This window comes from Pholcus phalangioides, unplaced genomic scaffold, assembly GCF_987345545.1.
Source record: "Pholcus phalangioides strain wild (caught in Gottingen) unplaced genomic scaffold, Ppha-v1.0 ptg000010l_1, whole genome shotgun sequence".
In the NCBI taxonomy this organism is placed as follows: domain Eukaryota; kingdom Metazoa; phylum Arthropoda; class Arachnida; order Araneae; family Pholcidae; genus Pholcus; species Pholcus phalangioides.
The window spans coordinates 833,583-848,299 of NW_028301603.1; the positions used below are offsets into that span (position 1 = coordinate 833,583).

The following is a 14,717-nucleotide window of genomic DNA, read 5'->3' on the forward strand; positions in this document are numbered from 1 at the left end:
TTTAATCGTCTTCCAATCTATTTTGCCATTTATGTATGTTTACGGGCCATGTCGAAAAGCTCTGTGGGCCACTTGTGGCTTGCGGGCAATACGTTGAATGCACTTACTATACAGATTGTCCCAAATTGTTTGCGCATCGGATATCTATAACCGTTGACTTTAGAAATATACTTTCAATTAGAAAAAAACTTTATACACACCTGAATCTCGTATATTGAATGCGTATTGTGAAAGGGTCTTCCAGGGACCCCTTAATAGAGCCCCGAACTTCTACAATGTGAGTTTTTTCGTATGTCTTAAACTTGCACATGCTTTTTGAGATGTTATCTGAATGAAAATACCTGACTAAGGGTCCTTTAGGTCCCTCGATACGGTCTCAACCCCCTGATGTCAAAATAAATAATTCTACAGTGAGAAAAAGCAAATTAAAAGCATTTTTTTTAAGTAATTGCACATTATTTGAAAATGTTGAATTGAAAACATGTTTATAAAGTTAATGGTTGCGCAGATACCGGCGATGTAAACAATTTGGGACACAGTCTGTACATTTCATTGCATTGGAGTACAGTCGAATCCCGTTATAACGAACTCCAAGAGACTGCAGTTGAGACAGCACTTCGCTATAGTGGAATTTCGTTATAAAGGAATTCCAGGTTTTGCATTGTTCCTATGAAGGCTTATCTGGTGGATTAGAAAAGTGTTCGTTAAAACGAAATTTTCGCTATACTAGTATTCGTTAAAACGGGAATCGACTGTATATGTATATATATATATATATATATTTTATTTTTGTATTGTAATTGTAATTTTCTTTGCAGATAAGACGATGAGAGTTGCTGCCCACGAACGTCTCGGGGAAGTGCTCAGGATACTTCGCAGTATCCTAGAGAAATATCCACCGATACAGTCCACGGAGTTGCTGATGACAGCGGGCATGCTCATCCAGCAAGTTAAAGGCAAGTGTAATCGCGTCCGGAAAATTCTACAATGTATCGAATGGAAAATCCACCGACATCAGTTCGACATAAGTGAATGAATGAGCGAAACCGGCCTGTCACTAGATCTAGCTCCCTCACTCACCAGGTCGTCACTCATTAGGTAGTTCATTCTATCAGTCACTCAATCACTAGATCGCTCATTATATCACTCACTCACTAAGCCACTCACTCCCTGGGTCACTCGATCACTCTTTCGATAGGTTGGTCACTCACATGAATCCCTAGGTTGGTCACTCACATGAATCCCTAGGTTGCTCATTTACACTCTAGGTCTATTCATTTACTCACTAGGTCACTAATTCTATCATGAACTCACTAGGTTGCTCACTCTGTTACACACTCAATAGCGTGGTTGTTGACACTGTCACTCGCGCTTACTCACTAACTCACCAGGTCGCTCACTCTGTCACACGCACTCAATCACCAGGTCGCCCTTTTACTCACTAGGTCACTTATTCTGTCACTCACTCACTCACAAGATCACTCAGTCTACCACCGGTTCACTCACCATGACACTCATTTTCACCAGGTCACTTACTCTATCTCTAGGCCACTCACTCACTAGCTGCTCACTCACCAACACTAACCACTCTTTCACTCACTAACGGCCGCATTCACCAACATAGTTTAAACAACGATCGCAGGTTAAAGGATTAACGCGACACATTGGTTAAAATCCTAAATTTAACCAATCCGTGTTTCGATCTTCAATCCTTTCACCTGCGATCGCAGTTTAAACTGTGTTGTGGTGAATACGGCCGTAACTACTGTATCATGACTCACTCGCTCAGTCATTCGTCGCTCACTGACTCGTGTAGAACTATTGTGTTGAATTGTTAGTCGGTAAATTTTCCATTGATGAATTGTTAGTCAGTCATGAGGACCACCACACAGTATGCACTTAATTTTCGTTCTTTATTACCTTTGTCCTGGCAAACTCTAGAAGAACGCAGAATGTCCAAGGAAGAGAAAGTTCCGGCATTGCAGCGGGAACCTGTTCCCCCTGTAACGCTCAATCTCTTTTGGCAGATCATAAATGTCAACAATATTTGCTATTTCTTTACAACGAATGGGTACCTCAATGAGAAAGAGTGGGAGTATTCTTCCTGTCATGTAACTGGAAAAATTAAAATTTAATTAATTTTAATGTTCATATTTTTTAAATTAATTTAAAAATAATTTAATAATCATCTATATATATATAAAATTGATTTTCTGTATGTGTGTATATGTTCTCTATACAAATCCAGAATTTTAGATCGATCGTCACCAAATTTTGCATATATACCAAATGGGACCCGACTTGAACTATAGGCTACTTTAAAATTTCGTCAGAGCAGGGCAAATGGGCAAAAAACTGTCGGGCAACAATGGTTTTTAGGCCTCAACAATTACTAATAAAACGTTTACTTTGGTTACCGTGGTTCCCTAGCAATGCGTTTCAGACGTGTTTTTTTTATGCCTTTATAATGGTTTGCCACATATTTAATACTCCCAGTAATGAGGCGTTTTGAATAGACGTCATAATCGTCATCAGCATCGCTTTGAGCGTCAGGAAAAGCGTGATCCTCATAGAAATCAGTGTTGAAATTGCCGATTTTACTGTAGAAATGCGGAAATTTGGTGGTGTTTTATGTCCCATCAATAATTTTAAAAATTGCATTGAATTCTAGATTTCTGAAATATTGAGTTCGCTTAGAGATACGAAGCCCAGAAAATTAAATATGAAGTAATTAGCCTCGGACCTACTTTCGCGTTGGACATTCATGCAATAACATTGATTTCAACTTTTTATTTACATCTTCTCAAGCGTGAAAATTAATGTCTCCGTATTGTCTTTTGATATTCAACTGCATCAATTCATGTGTGTTAAGATATTTTAAAATTATTATATGGGCCCGTAAAAAATACATCAAAAAAATTCCACAGCTTTAATTAAGCATTTTGGAAGCTGAAATAAGCAGATGGATAACTTGAAGTTCGGGGGGGGGGGGATCGAAATAACTAGCGCCCTTAAAAAAAGGGAAAAAAATACATTTCTACGTTTCTTTCAATCTAGATTTGTTTCTTTCATGAGTCGCGCAGGAAGTCGCCATATTGGTTAACTTAGACACAAAGAAAGAGGCAGATATCACGTGATCCAAAAAGCCTTATTAAAGCAGCGCCGGGTATATATATATATATATAATTAAATAAAAAATTATGTTAATTAAAACAAGACTGACTGAGGTAGATACATTTTCTCAGGGCGTACCGCAAATTTAAGACTCCCATATGCTTTTCTGTGCGATGCTGCTACGCACGTGATGGTAATATATCCAACATGAAAGTCGATGTAACATTTTTTCCAAGAAACTTTTTTTCTTAATTTCATAATTTTTATTATATACATAGTTCGTATTCATCAATTTTAGATTTGTAAAACGATGAGAAACTTTCAATATGAAAGTGTGTCATAAATGTTTTGGTTCTAATGCGTTCTAATAGATGGCGCTTTAATTGCATTCGTGAGGTTTCTTTTTTTTGGCGCGCAACATATATGTATTTCAACTTGAGTAAGTGGAAATGTGCCACGGGGAAAAACGTTTTCTCATGTTCCTTGGATAACTTTAAATGTATTAATTTAATCGACATTCGTTTCATATCACGTAATTATAATCTTATGTTTCACGTTTTTCAATTAGGATATAACTACGAGGACGAAAAATCGGATCCCTCGGATTTTTTCGATGCCATCGATCAATTGGCTCTGGCATTCAGCAGCAGGTAAGTTTGTCTTTCTCTCTATCATGTTTATTTACTCGTGGTAACGTTATAAACATTTAGTTCATCGTTAGATATTGAATTCATTTACGTTAATTTTCACGGTTTTGCATTTTGCTATCTAAACAGTGAAGTATATGACGATTCGAAATATATGTTGCACTTCGCGTAAAACACGAATCAATGCATTAATCCAGTGGTTTCTCAACCTTTCTGACCCCGAGGACCAGTGTAATGTCTGAAACAGTTGGACGGACCACTTAACAGCATGCGTAATGTGACCATATGACTCGTATTTTACGGAACATTTCTACATTTTTACATTTCTACATACAAAAAAAAAGCTGATTTGACTTAATAATCTTCTCTTTAATAGTAAATGCAGATAACTTATAAATTAAATTTTGATAATTATGGCTATAAATATGAATATTTGTATAATTATGGCTATAAATATGAATATTTGTGATGGTTTCAATGCTTTTCTAAAAAATTACATTTCAGTTTACTACGACTTCCAGTAACTATTCCTTCCCAACTCATCGGTGATTATTCACCATTTTTAGCGGTAATTGGTGATTTTGCCGACTTATGGCGATGTATCTGGCAGAAACTAGAAATGTCCCGTATTTTGTCGTGTTAACATCCCAATTTTCTGTATGTTTCTCGATGAAATAAAAGGTACAAATTTTTTTCGTGAAACAAAGATTTGCTTACCGTGATAAGCAGTAGCCCTTTTAGCAATAATTGGAAATTTATCGAAAAAAAACCTTTTTTTTTTCTTTTTGGTTGCAATTAGTGATACAGTATCTCGTATTTAGGATCAATACTTTTTCCGCATTTTTCTGGATGAAAGATTATTATCACTCCAAGTGTGAAAGTCTAATTTTTTATTGGAACGAATAAACATATTACTAATATGTGTTACATGCAATTGTGAATAATTTTTCATTCAATTTAAATTAAATTATTAAGTCTACCTGCGGATCACCCGTAATATCTTCGCGGACCTATATGCCCAACCTTATGGCCAGCGGGCCAAAAGTTCCCCGCATCTTCAAACCTAAATCTGTAAAAATGAGCTGAGTGTCACGTTTACAGATCACTTTAGTGATCCGCGACACAGTTACGGGGCAATTAAGCGGACCGTGGTACAGTTTCACATCACTCGACTGGTTTGCGACACATTTTCAGATCACTTAAGTGACTCGTGGCGCATTTACAGTTCGCTGACGTGTCACGGTTCCAGAGCACTTCAGCTCCACATCACTCAAGTTACCCGCGTGGCAAGTTCTATGAAGGTGGAAACTATCCTGTTTTAGATCAATGAAAAAAAAAAGCACGATTTAACACTTTGTATCCTGTTACATGGGAAAGAAAAACGGAGTTGTCCCGTTTTCATACAACCTGTTCGATCAAACGGGACATATGATCATCGTACTTACAACCAGGAGCTTTTTTCGGATATAGTTGTATCAGAAACAGATCACAGAAAGTGGTGTGCACTGTAATATTAATTATATTTGCATTGGTTCAAATAAAAGATTAGGTCCTTATACTTTTAGGTTTATACTGTTAAGTATTGGTCCATCGAATTATTTCAGAAACTTAAGTGGTTCTTGGAAGGTGGTGTCGGAAAGGTTGAGAAATGCTACTCCAAAAAGAAAAAAAAACATTGGATATTGTGGATCCAGGAAATGTGATTGCACCAGATACGTGATCGCCAGTTGTGGACAGCCAAATCCAAATTATTCAATTAGAGCAGCGGTTCTCAACCGGTGCTCCGCGAAGCCCTTAGGGCTCCTTATACACTCTCCAGGGGTTTCGCGACCACTCGAGGAAAATAAAAAAAACAGTAAAATTAAAAAAAATATATTATAAATATTTTTAAATAGTAAAAATAAATCAGTGATTTTGATGAATAATTAAAAAATTGGTCCACGGGGCTCCATCACAGAATTTTTTTACTAAAAAGGGCTCCGCGAGTCAAAAAAAAAGTTGAAAACTACTGAATTAGAGGATCGGGATAACTGCCATTAGCGACAGAACAAGATGAAAGCAACGGACGTTTCGTTGTTGTAAGGCCCGCAACCTACACTAATTTTGTAAAACTGAACTAAGCTGCACATGAACAGATCCCGTAAGTGGTCTGCGTCACGTTCCCTAATCACTTAATGGGTCTCCTACTTTTTCACATGGTAAAAAACTTTCTTATGTAGAACTATTATTTAAAATGTTATTTATCCATTGATTTATTTCAAATTTTTACAACATATATTTGATTGTGTATGCTATCCTATACCGGCACAAAATTTTACATATCTCTAATATTTAATGTTTTACAAATTAAAAAAAAACACACACACAAAAAACGCAAAAAAAAAAAAAAACCGCTTGCGCAAGATACATGCCATCAATGAAATTGAATAAAAATTGATTCAAAATAGAGAAAACTGTTCAGTTCATAACATGACAAAGAAGATTTGAAATTGATTCATAAATACTAAAAAGTTATAAATTTTTTCAAGTTTTCTTTAAATTTCAAATTTAATTTTTAATATGATTGGGCCGGTAAAAAATCTCGATCTTTCTCACTATTTTATGAACACTGAACAGTTTTCTTTATTTTGAATTATTTTTTATTCAATTACATTGATATCATGCGATTTTACCGTGCACGACGCACACAAGCTGCTTTTAATGCCTCATTTTGAAAATTTGTAAAAAAGGAAATTTCTTTTCACAAATTTTCAAAATTTTTCATATGTTAAATTTTGTACTGGGATAGGATAGCATAAACAATCAAATATATGTTGTAAAAATTTGAAATAAATCAATTTAAAACATTGTTCTTAATAATATTTCTACATAAAGTTTTTTACCATGTCAAAAGATAGGAAAACCCATTAAATGCAATGCCGTCTTAACAACTTAACGCATGGGCCAACCCGGGGACGGGCCATAGTGGAGGGGCTCACAAAAATAAGATCTAGTGTTGAAATCTTCTAGAATTTTCCGCGTAGAGCCCCCGAAAAATCACTTGGTCCGGGGCCCCATTTCGAGTCTAAGACGGTCCTGCTTAAATGACCTGACCTGCGATGCTGTTCCAGATCACTCAGTTAAGTGGCCCGCGGCACGTTTTCTTATCAATGAAATGACCTTCACTTTTCTAAAGGTTGAGCATCCTTGACAGATACGTCAGACAGTGACCGATACCTTCGAAAATAGCCCCCAGGAGAACCGAAACGAGTCAGTGGGGGAGGGGGCATTTAAATTCTATTGTCATTGATCTTAGAAAAGTTATTCGAATTGTGAATTTATTAAAAAGTGATGTGTTGACATATTGTTCGACGATTTTCCGGTAGAAGATCCTGCGCAGCACATCCTTCCCGTTTGTTTTGATTTGCAATTATTGTAATTATTTTTAGAACTCTTTGCTGCACGATTCGTTTGAACAAACACCGGAAAGGAAGCTCCTCCACACAAAGTAATACCCGAACAAAAGCGCATCCGTTTTACGCAACTCTCCATGTAAACGTATAACTGTAGTGTGCGTATAGTACGCAAAACTCGACCGGAAAGTATATAAAAGGGGTAAACTCTTTCATACCGAAAGCATCCAAGGTGAGAGAATATATCGTCATTGACATAAATATAATATTCTTACGTGAACCGTAGTAGAGCCATCGGGGAATGTACGAGTTTTGTGTATTTCTATTTTTGATTCGCGGAAAATTCCCCGACAGCAGTTCGTCGCCGGCGAGTAGCTGCGCGATTGAGGCGCGAGTGAGTGAATGACCATATCATTCAACTCACTCGCTCATTTGCTCACTCACTCGATAATCTGCTCACCAGTTCACTCAGGGCGGTATTCACCAAAGCGTTTAAACTATAATATTAGATAGAAGATCAACACGGATTGGTTAAAAATAGGAATTTAACCAATCAGTGTCGATCTCCTATCCAAAAAAAATTATTTATTTATTTACAATAACCCCAGAAGGCATGAAATGCACTAAGACTGGGTAAAAAATAATAATATTTTCCTGACATTCTCTAGACATCACGCTGGAAACGCGAACCTGATGAACTCTGTCTGACAGCAGTTCTTGAATTACCCTCAAAACTTTATCCGGAACCCCCATGCAAGCTAGCTTCCTCAGTAGTAGCAATCTGTCTACTTTATCAAATGCCTTTTGGAAATCCATTTAAATTACATCAATCTCTTGTCCAGAGTCTATAGCACTCTCCCATATATCATGACAAATCAACTGCTGCACTGGTATGGAGCGACCAGGAATGAAGCCAAACTGAACTGTGAGGGGATTAAGCCCATCTCGTCGGCAAATGGAAGTAACTGATTGACGATGCATCTCTCAAAAATTTTGCAGGATATATCGGTTAACGATGCCGGGTGATAATTAGTTGGATCTGCCCTGGAGCCTTTATTCTTATAAATTGGACTAATAACTGCAGTTTTCCAAGAGCATGGGATAGATCCGTAGTTATAGAAGGATGTGAAAATGGAGCTAAGCAGAGAAGCTATCGGGTCTGAAAGACGTTTGTAGAAACAACTGGGTATTCCGTCAGGACCCGGAGATGATCGACCAGGAAGAGAAGCAATAATGGCTTTTATCGTCTGAGTGCTGAACATGTCACGAAAGAAGGGATGATCATTCATAAGGCCATGATAACGATGGTCGTAACTGGAACAACTGAAATTATATGAACAAGAAAATATGTCCGCAAAAACGTTTGCTTTCTCATAATCTTCCGTTATCGTGGTACCATTCACAGTTAGCGTTGGTATGTCCCGGGATACACGAAGTCTTTTGCGGACATCTCGGTGTAAAAAGTTCCGATCTTGATTTTTACAGAGGTTGAGGAGATGTAAACTCTCTTTCTCTTGGACGTGATTTGCATAGTTCCTAGCCATGACCTTGTATTGTTATTTAGTGGTTTGACTAGGTATTGATCTATATTGTCGCCAGGCATGCAATTTCCTATATTTTAGCGTTCGTAAAACCTTCTCTTTTTTTCTAAATCTCATTTGACGGGGAACATGTTCACGAGACCTCAGAAATAGAGCTGGCAAAGCATCCGCAGCTGAGATAGTTCCAGCCAGTACTTGGTTCTGCAAATCTTTTACAATAGTTGATAATCGTGGATAATCTGCACTGTAATAGTTTAGTGTTGATTGGCAATCTAATCCTGTTGTAATATGCAATGAAAAGTGTATCGGCAAGTGCGGTGGATTATCGCAGTTGCAGAAGGATGGAAGAGCATATACAGCATAGATCACCGAAGGATCGGTAGCAAACATAAGATCTAAGAAGTTTCCCCCTTTCGTGGGAAAATCGACCAACTGAGCAAGGCCTAGTTCTGCTGATATTGACATTAACTGTGACTCCAATTCAGATGAGACTCTCCCGTTTATCCAATCAATTCCCCGCATGTTGAAGTCCCCGACTGAAATCACCGGAAAGCACGCAGAGCAGTATGCCTTAGTTCTCTCCAAAACTCACACCAATGATCTAAATTACATGTTTTATTTGGTGGAACATATGCCGTAATAAGCCTGCATTTATTTCCGCTTTTTATATCCACCGATATTATCTCAACATCTTGATTTCCATTATGCACGCTCACTAGCTTAGGTTTCAGGCTGCTTCGAATAATAATGCATACACCTCCTCCCGCAGTAGTTTCTCTGTCGTATCGGAAAATATCGTATCCTGGTAGACATATCAAGGAAGACGAGACTGACTGATGTAACCAAGTCTCTGTTATACACAGAATGTCGACCTCGTATGACTGAATGCAGCAACGTAAATCGTCAATTTTATTCACAATACTTCTGGGGTTCATGAATATACCTGTAACTCTTGATTTAGAATCGGATGTGTGTTGATTTGTTGAAGAAATTTATGGAAAACGATGGCTCTTATCCGTACAGTCATTGTTGATTAGAGGTGTCCCTCTGACCGGCCGATGCTTCCGTTATAGTATAATCTCCAGTCGGATCCTCCAGAAGATATCTGGGAATACAAAAAAAACTCTCTGATGTGTATACCAGATGGCCAGTGGAATGGATCACTCAATGAATCCCAATTACTATCGACAGTGGTTAGTACAAAAGATGCATAGTTGTTTGAGTTCCATGTATTCAGCTTAACACAGTCGTACTCAAGTTGCCTGTCCTGCAGTATGCGACGTCCGTCCGAAATAGATGTCTCTGGAGCAAATCTGTTCACCAGCAACCGACGTCTGCGAACCGTCGGCACTACACGTACCTGCGACGTCGTAGACATTCCAACTCTGAATTCATTACGCCGATCAGTCCTAGTTGCGACGTTGGATTGCTGAAAACGGTTAGGTGGTACTTGAATATTTTCATCCACTTTCAAGCGAGGGTGGCCTGCCCGAAACGTGTTGTTATTTGACAAATTTTCTTTTCCCCTCAAAGTATCAGTCAATATTTGGGCATACGAAGCAGCAGCGAAAGGCTCTGGCAATGATTCACAATTGTTTGCTCCAGATGAGTTCACGTTTGAGCGCATAGCATTTGACAAGTTAGCTATCTCTGACTGCATTCCGGGAATGATCTGGGCAATGCCCTCTAGTCTACTAAATGTTCCTCAAACTTCTAAAAGTTTCTCTCAATAATCTCTGAAATATTAGCAGTTTCATGGATACATGGCGGCGGCACAGTGATAGCAACCTCCGACGAAGAACGTTCATTTCCTACGACATGGACTTCATCACATACAGCTTCATCATTTCATTCCTCAGCACGAAAAACCGGTCTCTCTCGGCTGCCTCTGTCCTTTTCCCGTGACAGACTCTTGTGAACTGGAGGGTCATTTCATCCAAATGCTTGTAGATCTCACCATTGAAGACCTTGCTTCCAATAGGCGACAAAGGGCACTCGTCCGTCATCTCGATCTTAACCCTAACTATTCCAGTATATGTATATTAAACACTTCTTTACGCAGCAATTTGCAAGCTAGGCTTAAATAAAAACAGAACAATTTACTCCCAGTATCATATGTTCGTGAGATAAAAAAGACCTTATTAGTTCGAAGTATATCACAATTTACTTGCAGACTCAAAAAAAAAACGAACGTGAAAGCACAAAAACAACGGCAAAAGTATATAAATTAATTAAAATTATAGCGCTCAAGAACAAAAATGCCAACACATGAGTTGACTTGGCTTGACTCCAAAATGTGAGTATGGTTTAAACAATGTCGGTGAATACCACCCTCACGTCGATCTCATTCGCTCAATTGCTCACTCACTCGATCATTTTTGCTCACCTGCTCCACTCTCTCTTGTTTCATTGAAGTTTGAAAGAAATTGAAACATTTTATTCGATTGTCACCAGCGACCAAGAACCAAATCACTCAAGTGGCCCACGAAAGATTACCTAGTCAGTTTAGTGGCTTGCGGCACATTTCCAGACCCCCATAGTTGGACTGTGGTAAATTCCAGATCACTTTGAGTTCGCTTAAGTCCATTTTAAAGATAGAGTAAGCTGCACGTTCCACATTGCCAGATCGCTTAATCGGCCGGTGGCATATTTTAAAAATTACCTAAAGCTACCAGTGACGGATTTCAATCATCCCGATCACTTAAGTAGAATGTGGCACACTTTCAGATCACTTAAGCGGCCTATCATGTGTGTGAGATCACCTTAGCTACCCGCTATATATTTCAAGATCTCTTCAATGCCCTGTGATACTCTTCCAAATCACTTGAGTTGCCTGCCGGCAGTACACTTTTAGATCATTTCAGCGGCTTGCTGTAAATTTCCAGACTACTTAAGTAGCCCGCTAAACGTTTCAATAAGTGGCCCGCACTCCCCAAAAGCTTCAGCATCCTTGTCTAACGTAATTATCAAACACGTATGTTATTTCTTCGCTATGTAAAGAGTGGTCATAAAATATGTTTGCCCATATATGAGTCCCCTCCCCCCAGCGGCAGTAAAAATAAACGGATGTGAATGAAATTCGAGATATCAGTGGTTTCGGAGAATGCACTTCAGAATGAAGAGTGGAAAAACAATAACCTAGATACTTGGTTTTATGGTTACAACAACAAAATTTCGAAAAAATGTAAATGGCAACACTCACTTTTATGCATTGATAACCAATCGGCGCAGTGAAAAGCCGTGAATGGCGTTAGAATGATACCTGTAGAACCATAGACGCCGGCGCAAGTTGCTGACAGAAAAAGGTCCTACTAAGCGATTGGTGTGCTAACCCCTCGGAGGGTAACTTCCGGCATCAGAAATGCGATCTGCATTGATCGTTTGTACATATTTCGGCGTCTGCCGCTATAGGTACCGTTCCATCGCCATTTATTGTTGTTCTCTGCGCCAACCACTTTGCAGTGCATAAAAATGAGTGTTGTCATTTAATTTTTTTTCGAAATTTTGTAGCTGTAACCGTAAACGCATGATCTAGGACAGTGTTTCCCAAAGTGGGCAATAACGCCCCCTGGTGGACGACGGAATGGTCCAGGGGTGATAGAAATTACGGATTCAGCATAGGATCCTTTTCGTTCAGTTGAGTTGGGGGGAAGGGCGATGAGAGAAAAAAAATTTCTGAAGAAGGGGGCGATGGAACGAAAAGTTTGGGAAACTATGATCTAGGACTTGGTATGCACTCGAGAATAAAGAGAAAGTACTCTACAGCAAAGTTCTTTAGTAGCGCACCGTTACATCTACAAAATTTCGAAAACAATCAAATGGCAACACTCATTTTTATGCACTGCAAAGTGATTGGCGCAGAGAACAACAATAAATGGCGTTGGAACGGTACCTGTACAAACGCCGGCGCCAGAGAAATACGTATAAACAATCAATGCAGATCACACTACTGACGCCGGAAGTTACCATCCCGAGGGGTTAGCGCACCAATAGCTTAATAATGAGATCTTTGTGTCGGCGTTTATGGTACTACAGGTATCATTCCAACGCCACATTCATGGTTTCTCACTGCTCTTTCATCTTCATCATCTTCAATTATACAGGGCTTTATGCCTTCTCACTGCTCCGATTACTTATCAATGCATATAAAGGAGTGCTGCCATTAGAATTTTTCGAAATTTTGTTGCTGTGACCCCCGTAACACTGCGAAAGAACTGGGTTTTTGTCTCTCTTCATTCTCCAGCACATACTTTGAAGCACCTAAATCTCGAATTTCATTCTCATTCGTTGCTTTCTCCGGCCGCTGGGAGGGGGGGGGGGGGGGGGGGGGGCTCGTACATCGGCAGAGTTGGTTCATGACAACCCTATCATGGATAGTAATTAACACTGTGCCCATAAATCGGAAAGGAGTCGAACCGATGCGATATCAATCGATTTCAGATTAATCGATTGATTGATGACTATCGAAGAAGATAGAATATTCCCCGAGTGCTGACCGCCACTAGAAAAATATGAACCTGTCATTCACTGGAAGCGAATTTTAAAAAAAAAACAGGACAAACGGGTCCTTAATTGACTCTCGCTGCTCTCTATTCCGGGTTGAACGATTTCATTAATTTCATTTGTAATGAACACTATTATAACGTTATACGATGTAATTTCTCATGAGAGGCGCTTCCTGATTGGCCGAACAGCCGTGTCCTTACGTAATAGGAATTCGTTGCTCTTTACGAGTTCTCGGAACCTGTAAATGCACTTTGTTTCTGTTGTTTTTGCGCTTGATTTTGGGACGTGTGACGATTATAACCTCGTTGCATTACGGTTATCACCATTCGGATGCGATGAATCTTAATGTTTCATCCGCGTGGGATTAAGTCTGTTTGATATCCGAAAGCACTTGAATGAATTTTACATTGAGGGGGGGGGGGGGAGTTGCACAACCAGAGGCGTATCGTATTCATGGTTTCTCCGCCTGTGGGCTACACTAATTTCACCACCCGTCTCCGATTTTAGTGTAATATTTTATTGGGGAATTTTTCCTCGAATTCGCCACCCTGTGCTATAACCCGCTTGCCTCCCCCCCCCCCAGTACAACTGCCTCTCTAAGTCACTCTTCTGGTCAACGTTAAAAAACTCGCTCCATGCTCATGCACTCTCTCTAAATCACTCTTTTAGTCATTCACATACTTGCACACTGTTTCGGTCGCTCACATCCTTGCACACTGTTCTTGTCACTCACTTGCACGCTGTTCTGGTCACACACATGCTCTAGGCCATTCATTTTGTCTCTCACTGACATGGTTCCTTGCTTTATACGTCACTCTTTAGATTATTTATACGTTTACATACTCTCTAGATCAATCTTTTGGTCATTTGCATGTTTTCACACTCTATAGATCACTCTCTTGGTCAGTCATTCACATTCTTTCACTCTCTGTAGGTCATTCTTTTGCTCACTCACTGACTCAGTCCTTTGCTGTCTAGTCAGAGGCGGAGTTATTGAGGGTTATACACAATCCCCCCCATTCTACTAGTTTTTTTTTTGTTTTTTGTCCAATTTCTCAAATTTTCCGCCTGGCCTATAGCCAGCTAAGTACCCCCCCCCCCCTCCACTGTAAATACGCCACTGTGCACAACCTCCGGTCAGCTGGCCAAATGAGGCCCGCTAATGTATTCTATCCGACCCGCGAAAGGTGTTCCACAGGGGATGCACAATTTGTTCAGTCCGCGAGCCAGATATGCGGTATTTCTGCGGCTCGCGGGCCAGAAACTTGTAAAGAGTCACTATATCGCTCATATTTTACGGGACACTCCCGTAATTTTGGCCGTCCCAACTTTTTATAAAACGTCCCGCTCCCCTCCCCCCTTTCTATTTTCAACAAGGCTTAGTTGAATTTTATAAATCAAGCGTTAATATCATTTTCATGACTTAAATAAATTATATTATGGTATATAATATTACACTCTAACAATTAATTAGTCTTGTAAATATATTCATTTCGCATATTCGTCAAGCATATAAA

General features: G+C 39.3%; 1 protein-coding gene across 6 annotated transcripts in view; it reads left to right on the top strand.

The window, feature by feature from the left end:
* The window catches only part of LOC149080727 (rho GTPase-activating protein 45-like), a 204,271-nt gene that overhangs the window by 107,309 nt on the left and 82,245 nt on the right, over positions 1-14,717 (top strand). For all 6 annotated transcript variants that reach the window (XM_089237403.1, XM_089237404.1, XM_089237410.1 and 3 more), the window contains exons 3-4: positions 819-956; positions 3,683-3,764. In XM_089237403.1, coding sequence (XP_089093529.1) covers positions 819-956; positions 3,683-3,764 — 220 coding nt within the window. The remainder of the gene's footprint in view (positions 1-818; positions 957-3,682; positions 3,765-14,717) is intronic.